At 42.8% G+C, this 19034-nt stretch overlaps 1 protein-coding gene across 1 annotated transcript in view; it reads right to left on the bottom strand.

Moving 5' to 3' along the window:
- DSCAM (DS cell adhesion molecule) overlaps positions 1-10369 on the bottom strand; it is a 317172-nt gene extending 306803 nt beyond the window's left edge. The window contains exon 1 of the mRNA XM_081908715.1: positions 10143-10369. Within this exon, the coding sequence (XP_081764841.1) occupies positions 10143-10185 (43 nt within the window). The 5' untranslated portion in view covers positions 10186-10369. The remainder of the gene's footprint in view (positions 1-10142) is intronic.
- Positions 10370-19034: the final 8665 nt, after the last annotated feature.

Below are 19034 nucleotides of genomic sequence, written 5' to 3'. Positions count from 1 at the left end.
GAGATTTGTAAAAGTTGCCAGCACTATCTGGAACAAGTAGGACGAATTTTGGCAGCCAAAATTACTATCCAGCATTAAAAGAAAAACAGGGTTCTGGGGGAATCATATGGCGTGGCCCAAAAAGGGAATGCCTTCAAGTATATGCTGCCTGGTTTTGCTTGTATTTTTCCATTCTTGAAGAAAGGGTTTCCTTTAAAAAATACTAACCAAATATGCATGTCACATTTTATATTAGTGATATATTTCTATAGCTATACAGCCGGGAGGCATGGGGAGGGGGCATGCATAAAGCTGTGGGGAAATATCTAAAAATTATTATCTGAGTCCTTTTCCTGCAAGGTCAAGCAGGATGCCTACACATACAAAAATGTGCTCTATTTGCTCGCAAGTACATAGATGCTCTTGCAGTCTGATGTTATGCATCTTTACTCAGAGGTAAACTGTGACTTAATTCCAGGTAAACAGGTACAATTCTGCAACTTAAAGCTGTGATCCTAAACAAGCTCATTAGAGAGCAAGTCTTACTGAACTTGAGACTTACTTCAAAGTAAGCAGGCTGAGGATTGTGCAATCAGAGAAGTCTTCCTTGACAAGATCCAGCATTCACTTCTCAATTCCCTGGTGGGCGTTTTGACAAATGAGAGCTGTCACTTGTGTGGCAAACCCTTTGAAACAATACACAACGTGCCATATTTGTTTTCCCAGTACCAATGAAGTCATTAAGTGAATAACCGACCTACACCCACACCATAACTTAACTTGCATTACTCAGGAGTAAAGATGGACAAATCTGCCAATTTGGGTTCTCCAGTCTTAAATTCAGTTCTGTAGCAATTTGCATTTTTTTAATTTAAAAAATCAGCATTTTAGTGTAAACTTTTCATATTACAGACATTTGTATATGCAGTTTTGACTAATACACACATTTCCGCGAGCAATGCCCCCTAATATAATTCATTTGTACACTATTTGCACTAATATATGCATTTTTATGCATCCTTTTTATGTGCTTTTTTGTACACATTACTTGGTCAGAGAACTGCACTGCAAAATTGTGAGCAGTATGGATTTCAAAGAATGCCTGTGTTTCAATGCACACATTGTTTTGGAAAGTGTGTATTAGCTAGGTTAGCCTTTAAATGTGAACTGAATTGAATTTCTCCCCATCCCTATTCAGGAGACAAATGGCTGAATATTGTTTATTTATTTTGATCTACTTTATACGTTTATATGTTGCCCTTCAACCAAACAGCTTTGAGAGTGATTCACAAAAACAAAACAATTAAAATTAGTATGAAGACAATCAATTAAATCTGTAGATTATTATTTTTTTAAAAAAACTTGTCTTCAACACAAACATTTTGAATTTTGTTTTTCCCCCAAATCTTGACACTTAAAATCTTTTTTAAAACACACACACACACAAGATTAAGAGCTATATTAAATTACTGGATTAAAATCTGTTATATATTGATTATGAACAGCACTGAAAACAGTTTGCACTGTTTCTTCCAGCTCAGCATGAATTTTTTTCAGAAAATGGCAATTACATTAATGAAGCATATATCTTTAGTATAGTCACAGAGTACACAGACCTTCCACAAACTGGGTTAATTTTCCAACAAATTTGTAGTCAGGTGTGCAAGACAAGATTTATCCCCAGTGTCCATTCTTGATCAAACACTAAATCAGAACTCACAAATACCAAAAAAGTTCACTGAACTCACAGTAATTTCAGACTGTAATGAAGCTACTACAGAATAAATTGCTAACAAATAATATTGTTCCTATTTTACATAGCATTCACATTTTCCAGGAAGAGAGATTTGCTATTGTATTAAAACTTACTCCCACAATGGCTTCAGTAGCCCATTTCCAAGATCATGGCAATATTCTGTTAATTTTAAAATATTTGCTTGATGGAACATCAATAAGAAACCATACCACATGAAAACTGTAGACATGCAAGCAGCAGCCTACACCCCAAAGCTGTGTAGTAAATAATATTACAGTTCGGCAGAACTTAGAATTTGGACACTGGCGCCAGACAGGAGCATCTTCCCTGTGCAATAAGTAGCCTTGAAAAGATCACATGCAGTGAAGGTAATTCTGTTGCTGCTTCTACTGTCAACATCATTAGATTAACAACCATGTGCTCAGTCTTCATTTTAGAATGATGCAGTACATGGTTCAGATGCCTGGAGTGGTATTTCATCAACCTAGCCTGATGCCCATTTGTTTTCATCTGGCTTTGTTTCTGAAATCTTAAAGCAATGCATTGTGGGTATCATTAGCATTCAGCCCCAAAATATTCTGCTGCTAATCCAATTCCTAATTTAATCTCTTCTTCTCAAATTATAGACAAGCCCTAGGACAGCAGGCATTTAGTATGGAGGTGACTCTCCTCAAAGCCAGCGTATTTAAAAAGGACTTTCTATAAATAGGACTGCTGGCTCAGTCTTCCTCACTGCCTTCTGAGTAAAAATAGCTTAAATAGAGAGACAGGCAAGACTCATTAATCTCTTTGGCCGCGATCCAAAGAGCCAAAAGCATAAGGGGGGACACACTAGTGCAATTCGGTGCCTGAATACCCAGTCTTTACACAAGTTATGTGCACAATTAGCTTGCATGAAACTGTGTTCAGTTACAGAACACCCTCTTCAGCTAGAATTTAATTTACTCCTACACATGCTACTCAGAAAAAGATGGTGACTATTTCAAAAGCTGTAATGTGCCTCTGCATGCAGTATAGGATCTATAGACCCAAGTCTTTGGTCATTCTGTCTGAGCACAACCTCAAGTTGTCTTATTTCAAGTGAATCATGTGACATGAACCAGTCTGTCAGTTCAGACAACAGAAGTCGTCCCATTGGAGGAATGAAGGCGGGTGGGGGACATCATGTTAACCCAGGGTTTGCTATGGCTCATCTGTGACATGCTTAACTACATGTTATCAGGATATTCACACAGACTCTTGGGGTGCGTTTATCTCCTTTGGGTGCAATTCTACACTCCAGGTACCCCAGCTGGATAAACAGAGGAAATGGCACAAACACAATTCCTATAGACTTCTTCAAACTTAGATACGTTGGCACAGCAGAGCTTTGTGGATACGCCAATCCAATTTCCTGCCAGCATGTCTGGTATTTATTTATTATGGGAATTTCTACCCTGTCCTTCCAACAGCTTCCAAAGGCAATGTCTTGCCAGCATACGTCTTTGTGACTCACTCCTAGGTCAATAACCAGTGGAGGCGAACTGTCAGGCCAAAAAGCCTAGTGGGCAGATAGTAACACAGGTTGTCAAAGGTTGGCTAAAAGTGGGAAGTGGGGGCATGCAAGGGCCACACAGAAACCTATCCAGCCCTTGCTTCCTGCCATCACTGCCACACCAGTGAGCACACAACACACTTACAAACTCTGGCAAAGCTGGTAACTCAGGGTCTGAATACTACCGGTATTTTGATTCCCAGCAGAAGACAGGGCTTTGGCCACACTTCTAGCCTACTTGCATTTCTCTTGCCAGAGTTGGTGTTCCTTTTTGTTCTTGCTTTTCCTCCTTTGGCACACCTTTTGACCATGATTCACATTATTAATCATTTAGTCTTAAAACACAGATGCAGACCTGAACAGATAACTAGCATTACAGTGGTATCTCTGGTTACGTACTTCATTCGTTCCAGAGGTCCGTTCTTAAGCTGCAACTGTTCTTAACCTGAAGCACCACTTTAGCTAATGGGGCCTCCCGCTGCTGCTGTGCCACCGGAGCACGATTTCTGTTCTCATCCTGAAGCAAAGTTCTTAACCCGAGGTACTATTTCTGGGTTAGCGGAGTCTGTAACCCGAAGCATATGTAACCCGAAGCGTATGTAACCCGAAGCGTATGTAACCCGAGGTACCGCTGTATATAGAACCTTTCCCAAGTGCTTTACATACTTACGGGACTAATTACTACAATATTTGTAACCCGAATCAGTATTATACGCAGTGTGGCCATGACTGAGCTGAAAGATGAAAGTGGAAACGTCTAAGTAGCTCATGCTCTTAACACTACACTAATAAGAAAAGATGATCAAAAATTTGATGCCCTTCCAAAATATTTAGCTGCAGTTTTTTAATTAACTTCCTTCATCTGAATCCTAAATGCATTAAGGATGTGAGAGTCAGTGTGGTGTAGTGGTTCAAGTCAGGGATTAGGACCTAGGAGATTCTAGGGTTCTAGTCCCACTTGGCCATGAAGCTCACTGGGTCACCTTGAGCCAATCACAGTCTCTCAGCCCAACCTACCTCACAGGGTTGTTGCAAGGAAAAAAGGGGGGACTATGTATGCCACCATGAGATCTTTAGAGTGAAGGTGGGATATAAATGAAATAAATAAATAAAATTTACATAGAAGTCAAATTTAATCCAATGGAACATGTTACACTTAAGACGGTGTACACATTACTGTTTAATTCTGGCTCCAGTGTTCTCCCACTACAGGTGTCTGAAGCCATGCATACATGACAATAGCCACAATCCAGATCTATCCAGTAGGTTCTTGAGAGATCCTGCTGCTTGATGTGTTTTCCCCCAAACTGGCTTACATCAGATTTGAAAACGTAAGCCACTTTCATTTCACAGTTAAACTGAGGTGTGTACATTTGAGACAGCCATCGTGCATGTGCAGATTAGGAGTGGAGTGCAGGGTTGAAAGCACGGAGAAACCAAACAAGTCACGTGCATCAAGTGAAGACATTCTGCCCCATCTCTGGTGTACAGCAAAATGCAAATCCAACTTGAAACGCAGCAGAAGAAACTCTAATGCACACAAAGCCTTATAAAGGATACCAATGCAAGAATCCTTGCCTTCATTCACTAACTTTGCAGGTGGGCAACCCAAATATTGTAAATACATTGAGGGATTTGTAATGGATTTTAGTCAAATACAATAAATGATTGATACATACAAATACAGGCAGGCTTCCTGTGGGCCATAACACAGAACACACAGAAGACTGTCAATGCCACTGAAACTGCTACACCAATAACCACCATGAAGGATGCAGCACTGCTTCGTATAACTCCGTTCCTTTATAAGAGAAACAGTGTGCTGTTATGACTGGCGTGCCAGAGACCAGTGTTCACATTCCCTAACTTGATGACTTATTATTTCAAGTCAGCCTTGCAGGGCAGTTGTGCGGATAAGACAAAAAGAACCATGCGTAGCACCTAGACTAAGGAAAGGCAGGGTGTGTAAATGTAAAAAAAAATAAAAAAATACTGGGTACTTCAGGAAAAGAAACAAGGTTCCTATAACATACATTGCTTCCAGTTTAGATTTATATCCAATGTGATGAATGTTTCACCATATTGCCCAAAATTAAACCACACTGCCAAAAATAATATACGTAATGTACCTCAAATAGAGTTGCATTGCTTGCCAACCCCCTTTCCTTAACGCCGCTTTGCCAGTTGCTGTTTCAGGCTGGTTATCTATATAGCATTTCATGGGTTGAAATCTCTGGATTCCATCCTTATCCTCCTCTCTAACACAGATATCATTAGTGCAACGCCCTGCTTCCAAGAGCCTGAAGGACAAGCCATGAAGGCGGGGGGGGGGGAATCTATGCTTCCCAAGCCTTCCCTCTCACCAGTTCCTCTGTCCTTCCCTTTGATTGGCCTTCACTGCGACTTAGAGCAATGCACATTTACATGTTTGATACAAAAGTCTTCTCTCTTGCCTTTCCCTTCCTCATTAAAAGCAGCATTCAAGCACTGACTGGGTGAAGGGAAGTGCAAAGAAAGCAGAACCATACGCTCTATTAAGCGACACACTAAATGGCAAAGTAGAGATGGGATCTGAAAAGGTGATTGTGTATTCCCCTCCACGGAGGAGCTGCTCTCCATTCCGCCTGCTGCTCGGGCGACGTGTTCCCAGTCTTGTGTGGTTTGCTGCCCACTAGTGTCCTACAGCACAGGCTCACAGGCAGCGTAATGGCACACTGCCTCATTATGTCTCTGGCGAAACCCATCAAAAAAGGTCTGGGGGCACATTAAAGTGCCTTGTGATTGGACCACCACTCAATACGTAGAAGAATAGCTTCTTTGAAATGCATCTGGCTTCCTAATTAATGGAAATGTCATGCCTGTCAGCTGTGGTCAGCCACTGCTAGGAAGGAATGTGTTTTTATTATGGCAGGTCAGTGTGGATCAGAGGAACTGGTTTCCCCACACTGATAGCACTGACCACATAATCCTCTTACTATCTACGCCTTATGAAGCGGCTACTCGTATCGGTATCTGTATATGTGTGCCAATTATTTCAATGATATTTGGAGAAGCTTGGGTATCTCAAAATGCCCCTTTTCTATTTGCTACTGCATGCCTAGAAACAACCTTTCCCACAGAACAGTTCTCACTGCAGGGGAACTATGAGCACGTACAAGGCTTGGGTGTGGTGCTCCCCTCGATATTCAACAGCCAGGGCTGCCTGCGTGCAGCCTTTGCACAAAAAAGCTTGGCACAAATATCCAAGTGACGTCCACCAGTTGTTTGGGAAGAGGAGCAAGGGCTGGCTGAATTCAGGCTCTTCTCCCCACCCTCCTGCTTGTCCATCAAACAGCTGATCAGCAGAAATCTTAATATTTTTTTGAATAAGCTCCATTCAGTCCCTGCAGCTCCATGGATGCTCCTCTGGATTGTGTCACTGGTGCCCCCATTTAATTTATTGTGCCATCTTTTCCTCCTCTACTTTGGCTCCTCCCCCATGATTGCAATATTCTAATATGGCAACATTTTTTTTGAACACAACCAGTCAGTAAAAGATAGACAGGTGCAGATACAGAATCATGCATTATAGATACCTAGTGGTCTATTTTCTTTTAACGGAAATCTATTTTTAGCAGTACCTCTACTTTATCAGTTACATCCTAGTTTTTTCCATTGATTTTTTATTTAAAAAAACCAAGCATCAATGGACCTTAGTCACATGCATGTGGCAAAAAAAGGCAGCAGGTTAGGTTAGGATGCATTGTACAGAGAAATATTAGCAGGTTTTACCAATCATAAAAAGCTCCAGAGTTTCTAAAATTACGGTAAATTTCCAAATTTAAAACATGCAAGTAGTTCAAGGTCAATTTTAAAATAAGCATTTTTCATCTACAAAGGCCCAATGTTAACTGCAAAAAACCCCCACCTTTTCTTCACTTGATAAATAGTCATTTCTAGAACACCTTGGCATAGCAGGCAAAAGTTGAAATTGTAAAGGCTGCTTTGAGAAGGCTGTAGATGCATGACTCTTATTAGCATCATGGGGATTGACACAAATGCTCTGAAAATGTGCATCCAAGATTAACAGCACATTTTGTCTGTGTTTTAAGAAATCAAATTAAGAGCTGAACTAGAAATAATAATCTCTAAATAATAATAAATGAGCAAGACTTTGCTCAAGAAGAACTATTCATTTCTCCATTGCAATATAGCAATGGACAGCAATTTTGGTATTGTAACATGGTAGGCCTAAGCCTACACATATATTTTAGGGTAGCAAAATGCAGATTTGGGACCAGCAATTTTTTAAAAAATGTACAATTTTAGGTAAAATATAAATCATAACTAATACTGTCACTAGCCTTCCATGTCACACTTATTTTACTCTAGTGTGAACTGAAACATGGACACAAATTCTATAACCTTCAATGCCTGCAGCTGCTTTAAGGTTCATAGCATTACTGTTTCTGGGGAAGTTCTAAATGAAGAAAATTATTAACAATGTGTTAAAAGTCAAATGAGTGACTTTTCATCACACAGCCAAGAACACTGCCACAAAATAATCAATTCTGAGACAAGCACATGCAAATTGGTTTTAAAAAATAAAATTCTTCTTTCAGTGACGTGTATGATCATAGCAAGAATAAACTACCCAATTAATTTAAAACTTCAATCACAGTGAATGATCCAACATTTATTATCAGGGAAGTGTGAGGTCTCAATAATATTGCACTCTTTTTAGACACATTCCTAATAGCTCCCTCATAATACAAGTTTATTTCATGTACTGCAACATATTACCTTTAAAGAAGCTTTATAGAAATATAAGTATTCTGATTACTAGTTTATGTATTCATTCCTGCATATTCAGATGAAAAAAGCCATGAATTTCAATCAATGTTTAAAGAAAATTAACTTAAATGTCTTAGACATTTCTACTACTTTAAGATATAGAATTGTGCATAAGGGATGTAATTTGTATTTTATGCACAGTTCTTGTTCCACTTATTTATATTTGTATGTGCACACGTACTTTGGTATACTTATACTTTGGTACAATTCATGCACCTCATAAATTAATGAATTTTAAAAGGTAATCTCCAATCTGTTTTCTTTTTTAATTGCAGAACAAAATTATGATACAAACTCTAATAATTATACAGGTGTATGGATTGAAATGGACACTCATCCACTTTTACCCTCTAACCTTACCTCTACCAGAACATTACTAATTTTTCTTTGTGGGTTGCTATTACATTATCTACAAAAACATATTTATTATGTGGCTATGGGTGCAATGCATTAAGACATTAACATATCTAGCCCCCCAAATAAACTTGGTCATACAATGCAATTTAAACCCCATTGATGTGATTTCTCTTACAATGCTATCATAGGCTCACAGAATCTTGGTTAAAAATAGACTTTCATTGTTATTTCCTCTCTAAATGAGTATTCTGAAAGGTCTCCTCCTATAACAGTCACTAAAGCTAAGACTATTTCATATTTCTAAACAAGGGGAGGAGAGAAATCTTAATGACAGAACTTGTTGCAATCACCATTAATGCTAAGACAATTTCCAGAGTTTTGTCCTAATCATTTTATATTGCAAAGGCTGCCAAAATGTCAAAATATTTAGGACCAGTCCAGTCATCTCATTACTCATATTTTATGTTGCATTCCTTCATGGCTTAATTTCAAGTTCAGTCTGCCTGTCCACATTCTAAAGGACACCTTGCCTGCCAGTGTATTTTTCCATCCATGCTATAGCTGAAAAGACCTGAAGGCACCCTCATCCCACATTCAGTCCTCAGCCTCTGCTTGGAGCTTCAATTATTTGTATCTTCCAGGAAAATCTCTCACTTTCCCCCTTTACAATTCTCTCCCTCATTCATTCTCACTCGCAACATTTTTCTATTCTGTCTGCTTTGCCTATTTTGGAAATCGTGTGCTTAATCTTTCCATTTTAACTGTCAGCATATTAATGTGTTTTAAGAAGAGCTGCGCTCTCAAATTTGAAAAATGGGCATGCCATAGAACAGGAGCATCCAGCAGCAGCAGCACTCTGCATGGCATTATTTCTATTTCACCTCCTTCAAAGCCTTAACGTCACTTAAGGTTTTTGGTATTGACTGTGTTTGGTTTTTTTTTCTTTAAAAGTAATGCGATAGTAGGATAAGGAAACCTGTGCATCCACAGAAGCACTTTGCCTAGGCTTTAAAAAATATGCATGACTTCTGATCAAATGCACAGGAAAAACATTATGAAGAAACAGCAGCTTTGCAGAAACATAAAGCTCATTCTTTTGCCTTTCCACTGTTACTTCACTTCTATAACTTTGAAATTGATTGAAAGACTCCCTAGCCTTTTTTTTTAGGTGACGTAATGCTTATCAGTGCATATTTTTACATAAATGAGGGTGATGAGTTCACAGCAAACCCCATTCCCAACGTCTGATGAGGCAGCGGAACGTTGAAATACTAGTTCAAAAGGTAGAATGGAAGCACAGAAAGTGATGCGGCTTCTCAAAATTAACAGAAAAGAAGGGGAAAGCTTTCCCCACACTGAGCCTTCCAGAAGCTTGCGGTGCATGCCCTTCATACGGATAAATGCCCTGTAGGGTACAATCCTGCATCCGTTAACACGGCGGAAAGGGCGCAGTTTTCTTCGTTTCATCAGCCATGGCTCGATACTGAACGAGGCAGATATATAGCGCTCAGGATCACTTGCCTAGGTGAGCTGCTTGGCAGCCATTCGGGGGCGATGTGCTGCCTGCCCGCCGCGCCCCACCTGCTGCAGGATGCTGGGGCGAGGCACCCCCGGCGGCGGCTGCTGCAGCCCCCCAGCCCTGCCTTCCTCCGGGCTCCCCCCGCCGCCCTGCCCGCCGCTCACCATTCAGGACGCTCTGGAGCAAGACGGCGGCCAGCATCCACATGCCCCTGCTCCTCGCCAGCCTGGCCGCGACGGGCTCGCTCGCCTCTCTCTCGGCCGCCTCTCCCGCGGCCAGCGGGCCAAGCAGCAGCTCCGTCCAGATCCGGGGGCCGCTCCCAGGAGGAAGGAGGGCGAGGGCGGCCAAGAGGCGCCGCCGCCGCTGCCCGCTGCTCTCCTTCAGCGCCTCGCCCCGCGGCTCCCACCGGCCGCCAGCTCAGTCAGGTGCGCCCGGCGCAGCCCCGCCACGCGCCCGCCGCCGCCGCCGCAGCTTCGCCCCAGCAGGTCCACAGGTGGAAGAAGGAGCACGACGCAGCCCGGCAGCAGCAGCAGCAGCGCAAGGACAGCAGCAGCCCACCCTGCCCGGTCATATCCGGCCCGGGCTCCGCAGGACGAAGGCAGGCAGGCAGGCAGGCTCCCGACGCGCGCCCCGCTTCAGCCACCGCTGCCACAGCCAGGCAGCGAGCAGGCAGGCAGGCGCATCTTCGCTCTCCTCCCGCTGCAATCGCACTGATCCCTCGCCTAACCTTGGCTGCCTCCGAGCGGAGCGCACGAAAGGGTTAAGCCTCTCGCCAGCCAGCCAGCCAGCCAGCCGGCCGCCTCCCTCCGCCGCAGCCCTCGCTGGGCTGCTCTTAAAGCGGCGGCCCCAGGGCAGCCGAGATGCAGCCAGGGAGGGAGAAGGTGCTAGAACCGTCGATGGCCGCTCTCGACTTTGCCCATGCCTCCCCCAGCAGTACCTGCTTTCTTAAGCGCAACTAACGGATTGACAAGGGGGTGGCGGCTCCGCAAGCCAATACGACGTTTTTCACAAGGCAGATCGAGTTGTGTTTCTAACCCTTGCATCTCAGTGAAATAAAAGAAAAGAAAAGCAATTTACTTCCAACTATGGGAGCTGCAGAGGTTTTTTGGCCCTGTTCTCTATTAATAAGCATGGGAGGGGGAATGAAGATTCCTGTTTTCTGATGCAAAGGGCAGGCCCACTCTGAATTTAGATTGAAACATTAGTTTTATATTTCTGCGTAGTTTTTTTTTATCCTCCCAATGGCGTCTGCATGAATGAGATTCTACAGGGCTGCAAAAAAAAAAAAATGAAGAAGGGAGAAAACCACACGCGTGCCCAGAGTGACACACACGCACAAGTACAGACTCTCGGCTTCATTTTCAAGATGGCTACCATGACAACATCCAGACTGGCCTATTAAAGTGAAAACTGAAGGCAAGGGGATTTTACAGGCCTCTCCTCTGACCTCTACTGCGGTTCTTTGAAATATTAAAGGAAAACGTCGCACATAGGCTTCTGCAGTGCTTAGGTAGAGACTGGAATGCCTCAACAAAAGTAGCAGCTCAGGACCGAGAATTAAAGAGTGGTTGAAGTCAGCATTTCAATCCAATCTTTGGGGACAAATGCTCAGGCCTTCATATCATATGCAGATCTTCGGACAATTAATCTGGCCAGCAGACAACCAAGACTAAAAACTGAGCCCCCTCTTTGCAACTTGTTTTGGGTTAATTTCAACTGACCAGAACAAAAGCACATTTTATACCGAGTACACATTAACCAAAACCAACTAGTTTCTCCACTGTCAATTTGCTAAAGGTTTGAAAACTTCATATGTTTGCATGTGCTGACAGGCTAGCAGAAGTGTTAGCTTTTGTTTTCGGAAATCTATCACCCTGCTCCTCTCCTTTATGAAGGAAAATGGCTGCTGTTTATTTATTTATTGTAAATATTTACAGACTGTGTGCACCTAAAAACACAGCAAGGCAGTATACAATGTAAAGACAACATTACACTTTTAAAAAAGCATCAGGACATATTGGTTGGTAAAAAGAAATTCATGTTTCAAAGCCCTGTCGGAACAACTTTTCAGGCAAGGATGATTCCTGCCAAACCTACTGGCAGCGGGTTCCACAGGGCAGGATCTGCCACACTATAGGCTAGGTCTCTAATAAAGGCCAACTGAACACTGGGGACATGGAGAACCACCAGAAGTGCCCCAGCAGCACCTCAATGATTGACATGGAGCATAAGAAATCAGACAGTCCTTAAGGTGCTTTAGTCCCAAGTTGTGTAGGGCTTTGTGAATTGTACTACAGTCACCTAATGCCACAGTGACTCAGAGCATGCATAGAGTGTGTTTTCTCTTATATGGGAAGTAACATGTTTAACTAAACCAGGGCTTACTGGGACAGTGCAAATGCTCACCCTTACTTTGCTCCTCTGCAGGCCTTTTAACTCAGTGTAGCAACTAAGCCAAACTTTGGCATACTGTGCTGTACAAACCCAGGATAATGGTTAAGATGTCTCCTCCTTAACCACAACCTGTAACCATAGGACAGTATTCAGCTACAGATTGTGGTTGAGGTAGAGTGACCTTCCAGTCCAAGGTTTGGATGACATGCTAAGCCAAACGCTGGCTTAGCTGCCATGCTGTGCTAGAAGGAGTGCAGAGGAACAAAGCAGGTAAAAGCTCCTCTTCAGGAGCCATTATGTTCACACAGCCCCAATAAGCCATAGTTCGGCTTCCTGTGGCATGCAAACCAAGTCAAGGTGAGAGCCATCTTCAAACATTTGGCAGGCTGCATCACAGAGCTGAAAGAGTTTTGTTTTCCATTGGTCCAGAGAATAGCACCCAGACAGTACAAGGGAAATGATTCTGACTGAACATTAGGAAGAATTTCCTGTTGGTAACAAGCTGTTTGGCAGGGGCACAGACTGCCCTCAGAAGGTGGAAGACTCTCCCTGAGTAGACATTTGTTATTAGACCCTAGATGTCCACATATCAGGCATGGTGTAATAGTGATTTTCCTGCATCAGGTTGGATTAGATTGACCATGAAGACAGTTTCCAACTCTGTGGATTATATTCAGTGTTAGCTCTACTCAGAGTAGAACCATTGAAATTAATAGACATAGCTAATTTGCTCTCAATAAAGCCAATAGGTTCCAACCCTATGAATCTAGAGTGATTTCTTAATCAACAGTCTCAGATATCAGACAGTTGCAATTATTATCCCACCTGGGGAGAGGAACAGGTTTTAATTTCCTGGAACACAAGTCTCTTGTGGAAGCAATGAAGTTTATACCCATTTCTGAGATCTCCATAAGAATTTCTCACTGGAAAGGGTGCTACCGGTTTCCCTTCACTTGTTATTTTCCACAAGGCCTCACCAAACAGTTGCATTCATTCATTCATTCATTTACTATATTATCCCTCAAGGTACTGTAAGCTATATACATGTATTATCTGCGGCTTTTGAAGGGCCAAGTGGTAAAGACTGATCACATGTAATGCATGGACAAATCCATTCCTACCTGGGAGGCCCCACACTAAAAGTATGACAGTTTTGCTAAAATGCTTAATAGTACTGGAAGTGGTGCCAGAACTATTTGATTAACAGCTTCAGTTAGATTGTCCCTTTATAATAACATTAAGCTGAATCATCCAGTTACTTTAGGCTGCTGTCCAGAACAGTTTGCATCTATAAGTTCTGTTGAAATCAGTGCAGACAAAGTTTGCATAAATGTATTTCATAATAGGTGGAGAAGACACCTTTGGACACATTGACTAGCATATCAGCAGAAGCATTCAGCAATGTCAATATCACTTCAGTGCAGAGGCGTACCTAAGCTACCTTGCGCCCTTGGCAAGAAACTGTACTGGTGCCCACCAACCCACCCTACATTTTGGTAGATTAGCCACCTGCTAAAGGTGCAGGGAAACTTGGCAACTCTAGCAAAGAAATGATTTATATAGAGCTTCTCTAATGAAGGGAATGTGGGGTGTAAAACACAGGAGCAGTCAATTACAACATTCCTAGAGTGTACATGTTTAGACATGGGGAGGGATGTCTGTGCAGCCAGCAGGTAAAATTCCTGGGACAAACTTCCTCTGCATGTGACCAGAGGTGGGTGTGGCTTCACCTGTGCAGGTAATGATAAAAGCACAGGGCAAGGGCAGCCATCTCTCTCTCTCTCTCTGCCATCTTCCTACGAAGAAGCAACATCTGCTGAAGATGCCCTCTTGGCTCCCAGCCAAGAGAGGAGAAAGGAACTATCTTCCTATAAGATAGATTCTAAATGTATTTTACCTTTTAAGCCTGTCTGCCTTCTGGGATCCTATTGTGAACAGAACGTGAGTAAACTCTTTTATACTTTTATGAAAGACTGTGTCGTGTCTTGTATTTTAAGAGGGAATAAAGGGGAAATTACCAGAGTAATTATTATAGAGGTTCTAGCGAACCTGAGCACACGTTACCGTTGCGAACTTAAAAGGGGAATGTCTTACTCTGCTGATATTTTGGGAACTTGTTAGCACAAGTTGGATAAGGATATAATCTCACAATATATCCTCTCCTGCATCCCCGAACATTCCCACAGGGAACAGAGCATGGATGATCTGTGTGATCACTATAGCTTCTGTTCCATAGTCACATCCGCAGCATACATGTAAAGCACATTTGTAGTAATTTTAACAGTCATGGCTTCCACCAAAGAGTACTGGGAACCATAGTTCATCCTTTAAAGAGCTACGATTCTCAGCACACTTAAACTACAGTTCCCAGAAATATTTGGGGTGCTTTACACATTTGCTTTAAATGTATGGTGTGGCTGTGACCAGAGCCTCTGAAAAAACTGGTGGATCACGGTGCAGACATGCAGAATAAGATATACAATTAGAAACTTATTCAAGGAAAGCAAACCTTTGATATATATATCTCACGTACAACAATAGTGCATGAATAGTGTGCTAAGCAATTAAGGATTTTAGCTGGTTATTCATTTGCCTTTTTAACTAATTAATCACAATGAATAAATTTTAATATTACTAAAGTCTATGTGTAACTGCCTGTTTGAATTCACTTTCTTCAGAGAGATAGCTCTTCTTTATTTTGATGAAAGTTACCACTCACTGATAGGATGGGGGGAAAGCCATCTATGCAGTTCAATCCTATGGATGCCAACTTGGAAGATCCACTGTTTTCACTGGGGTTTGCTGACTAGTAGGTGTTCTTGGGACTACAGTCTTATTAAAATAATAACAATAAACCATATTACAGGGATGGGGGGGCTTCTGCCCCTGCAGATTCTGCTGGACTCTAACTCCCAGCAGATCCCAAAGCTCGAGTATGATGGGAGTTGTAGTCCAACAACATCTGACATACTGGAACCAAAAACCCTTTAAAAAGATTTCAAAGCCTTATCTGTAACTTTCACCACAGTTACTCAACTATAGCTTTGTTTAATAAACCAACTGATTACAACTGACAGCCCTTTTCTAACTCCTCCTTCCCATGGATCATGGGGGGGTGGGGTCAGATGAACTCCCAACTGTTCAAGGAACACAGGAGGGAGGACTTACAGGATTGCTTAAGCTAGCCCCACTCCTGGTGCCCCCACAGCTAATGGCCACGACCCCCTCACACACACATACAACTGGCATTCAAGCTTCTGGTTCCGCTCTGCCTTAATGGAGCCAGCTCCCATGACAGCAGGAGATCGTTGGTGAAGGAAAAACAAGGATGATTGAGGGTAATTATCCTTGCAAATTCCCCCCAAGGACTGGGGGGAATCAATGTACACTATGTGAGGAAGAGATCCTGGCTTATTCAGGATCACTCCTCATATGGATCCCTATGTGAATGAAGAAAAGGCACATGTAGAGCCTTTTCCCAGGCAGACTTGAGTGCATCACAGGCTGAAGATCCTTTCCTAGCTAGTCACTGCCAGCTCAGAATGGGCACGTTCTATTAATCTGAATGCATGTGACACAACACCATTATGGAGACAGCTCTTTTGGTATTGCTTTGTACAGAAGTGAATCTCTGCAATCTCTTTGTACAGAAGTGACTCTCTTCAGCTACACAGTGAGCCCAGTTCCCTTCTGATTTTGCAACTGAAATGGCAGCCAGCCATCCCACTAAGTCAACCAGTCTTTTCCCTCCTTCAACACACACTTCAGATGGACTATCTACTCTCCATTGCTATGTTCTGGCACATCTAGCTCTGGAGTATACAGCTGTTATCAGAGTCAACCACAGAACTGACTTTGAAACCAGGAGCTCTATTGGAACCTTACTTCCTGAACCATTGCATCTTTTTAGAAAATTACAGAGCTCCCAAGTGCAAACAGGCAAAAATCCATAAGTGGCTTAGTGCTGGGCAGCACAGTAGCAGGTGGTAGCAGTCAGGTCATCTTACCCACCTAGGTAGTAGTGTTGGGCTGCGTTTCAGCCTCAAGAATTTTGTTTAATAAGCCAAATATTTTTAACTAGTGGTTTTTAAACATTTTCCTTTTGCCTCCAAAGCCTGAGCTAGCAGGGGCACTTGTGTCCATCTTCCCCTTGACTCACCAAGTTCCACCCCCAGCTTAAGAAACAAGAAGGGACATCAGGCTCCAGCCCCCTGGCCACTTGAATTCTTCCAGCCCTCCCCTGGCCATATAGCATTGCATCTTTGTCCCAGGGTCCCATGGATAGAGTACTTAGGACATCATGCCTCCATGGGTTACAAATAGGCTGATAAACATTTTCCTTTTATTACGAACAACACAAAAACACAAACTCTCTCTTAGAAAAGCAGAGCAGCCCATGCAATATACTACTTGCTCTAACATATACTAAGATAGATGGAACAAACCAGACTAAACCACTCCAGTTAAGTACCACAGGGGGAAACAGGACTGATCCACATAAACATACATTCAGTATACTAGGGTGGTTGAAAGCAGTGCTTAAATTGGTGAATTTCCTTTCCAGCAACTTTTGTGTCCGGATTTTCACTTTTTTAAATATGACAACCCTAAGTATACCAACCACCAGGTAGTTTAGAAATCACAAGCCCTAGCACCTAAAGTGGGCGGTGACTTCTCAAGCAAGGGTACGAGGGAATGAAGTAGTCTGGATGGCTTTTTAGAGAGGTTTTCCCTTTCCCTCAGCTTTATTGCACTGTGTTGCCTTGAAGACTGGGTTTTCTATGCAAGGAGGTCTTCTGTCACATAGCTCCTCCTTTGTAGCAGCAGCCGGCTGTCAGGCAATTTTCTGTAGCTATCAGTGCAATCTTATACAAGTCCATTCAAAAATAAGTCTCACAGAACTTACTCCAGGGTACCTAACCTACTACTGTGAGAAAAGGAGGTAACAATGCGGGAGAAAGCCAAGGCTGAGGTGAGGGTCCTCTCTCTCTCTCTCTCTCTCTCTCTCTCTCTCTCTCTCTCTCTCACACACACACACACACACACACACACATATCCCAACAACAACAACAAATTTTGAGTTTTTAATACAAAGATTTCCACACTGACAGTGTTTCAAGATTGTTGTACTCTTGTAGCCTGGTTGCCCAAGCCTTCCCCCAAATTGCTTTCTCTCCTTCTCACCTGATACCTTTGCGGAATTTATCCCCACTTTTCTCTCTGGTATACCATTTTGTATCATTCTTGATCCAATTAGCTCAACAAAAAAGCCCTATAACTGTAGGCCTTCAGATGCTTTGTCTCTCACATTGCTGTAGGAATCTTCCAGAATGCAACACCACTATGTGTAAACCATCAGGTGGCACCACTACTATGAAAAGCCATCTTGGTTTCTATACGGCTGCCATTTTGTCAACTTCAAATATGTATTCACATGCAGCATGTTTTCAAAACAGCAGGGGCACAGAAATGTTGTCCGTGGGAGGACATCACAGACAGGTCCCTATTATGTGGATTTAAATTTCAGAGCATCCATACACAGATAGTACAAACCTGCCCACAAACACACGTCTTAGCCTTTACGCAGTACTCTGAAGTCTGAAGTCACGATTACAGATTACTTGCAGGAAGAGCATTTGCGAGGAAATGCAGGAGCATCTCTAGACCTGCTCCCAACATGGAGCCCCTAAGATTTAGCTTCACACTCCAACATCCATGTGCTGAGTGCAGACATTTTCAATGGAGTCCCTATGCATGGGCCACAGCTTGTGTGTAGGGACTCTGTGAAATTGGAATAGCCAGTTGGCCAGCCATCCCAACTGTGCAGATTCACTACATGCAAAGCTGCTCAAAAGTGGGAGGGGGGTCCTTTGGAGGTGCCCTGGTAGAATTGGCTCATGGGTGCAATGCTGGAGGCAAGATCAGCCAAGTAGTCCTGTTCCATACTAATGCATGCTGCACATGACACAGACTGAAGACTATATGGATTTGGTTGGGTTGTCGGGAATAAAAGGCCCTTTCCCTCAGAAGCAAAGCTCATGATGTGGAGTTAGCAAATATTTTACATCCCCGCCAGTGAGAAAAGAGAATCAAGCATCTTTGTCTAGATGCACAACCTGTACATAACTCAGTGGGCACAACAACCATTGGTCGTGCTTTGTTTATAGGTGTGGGGAGAGAGGGAATTTGATTAACAGATGGCTTATTTTCACGTGAATGGCCCTAATAAACCTGAACATCTCAACGCTACATTCCTTCACAAGGACTCCTCAAATCCATTCTGCATAAGCTATCTGTGGTCCCATCTGACAGACTAATTGCAGGAGAGAGATTTTTTCAGATGAATTCCCCATTCCAGATGCACAAAGTAAAAATATCAAGGGAAGGGACCAGCTGTCAGCAGCATCCGCCATTCAACAGTGAAGAAAGGGATATGATACCTATTGACACATACACAAAAACATGTCTACCATTATGGCAAAAACAAAACAAAAAACAGGGCCGTCTTACCCATAGGTGCTAGGGGTGCGGGGCACCCGGGCGCCAGGCTCTCAAGGACGCGAGGAGAGTCTGGGGACAGAGAGCTGAGTCTGGGGAAGAGCCCGTCTGTGGGTCGGAACGCCATGGCAGACTCTGTGCTGCGATTTTGGGGGCGAGCGAGC

This window comes from Podarcis melisellensis (genome assembly GCF_964234715.1).
Source record: "Podarcis melisellensis genome assembly, chromosome: 4".
In the NCBI taxonomy this organism is placed as follows: domain Eukaryota; kingdom Metazoa; phylum Chordata; class Lepidosauria; order Squamata; family Lacertidae; genus Podarcis; species Podarcis melisellensis.
The sequence above is the reverse complement of the archived record's forward strand: the minus strand, read 5'-3'. Positions and strand labels throughout refer to the sequence as shown.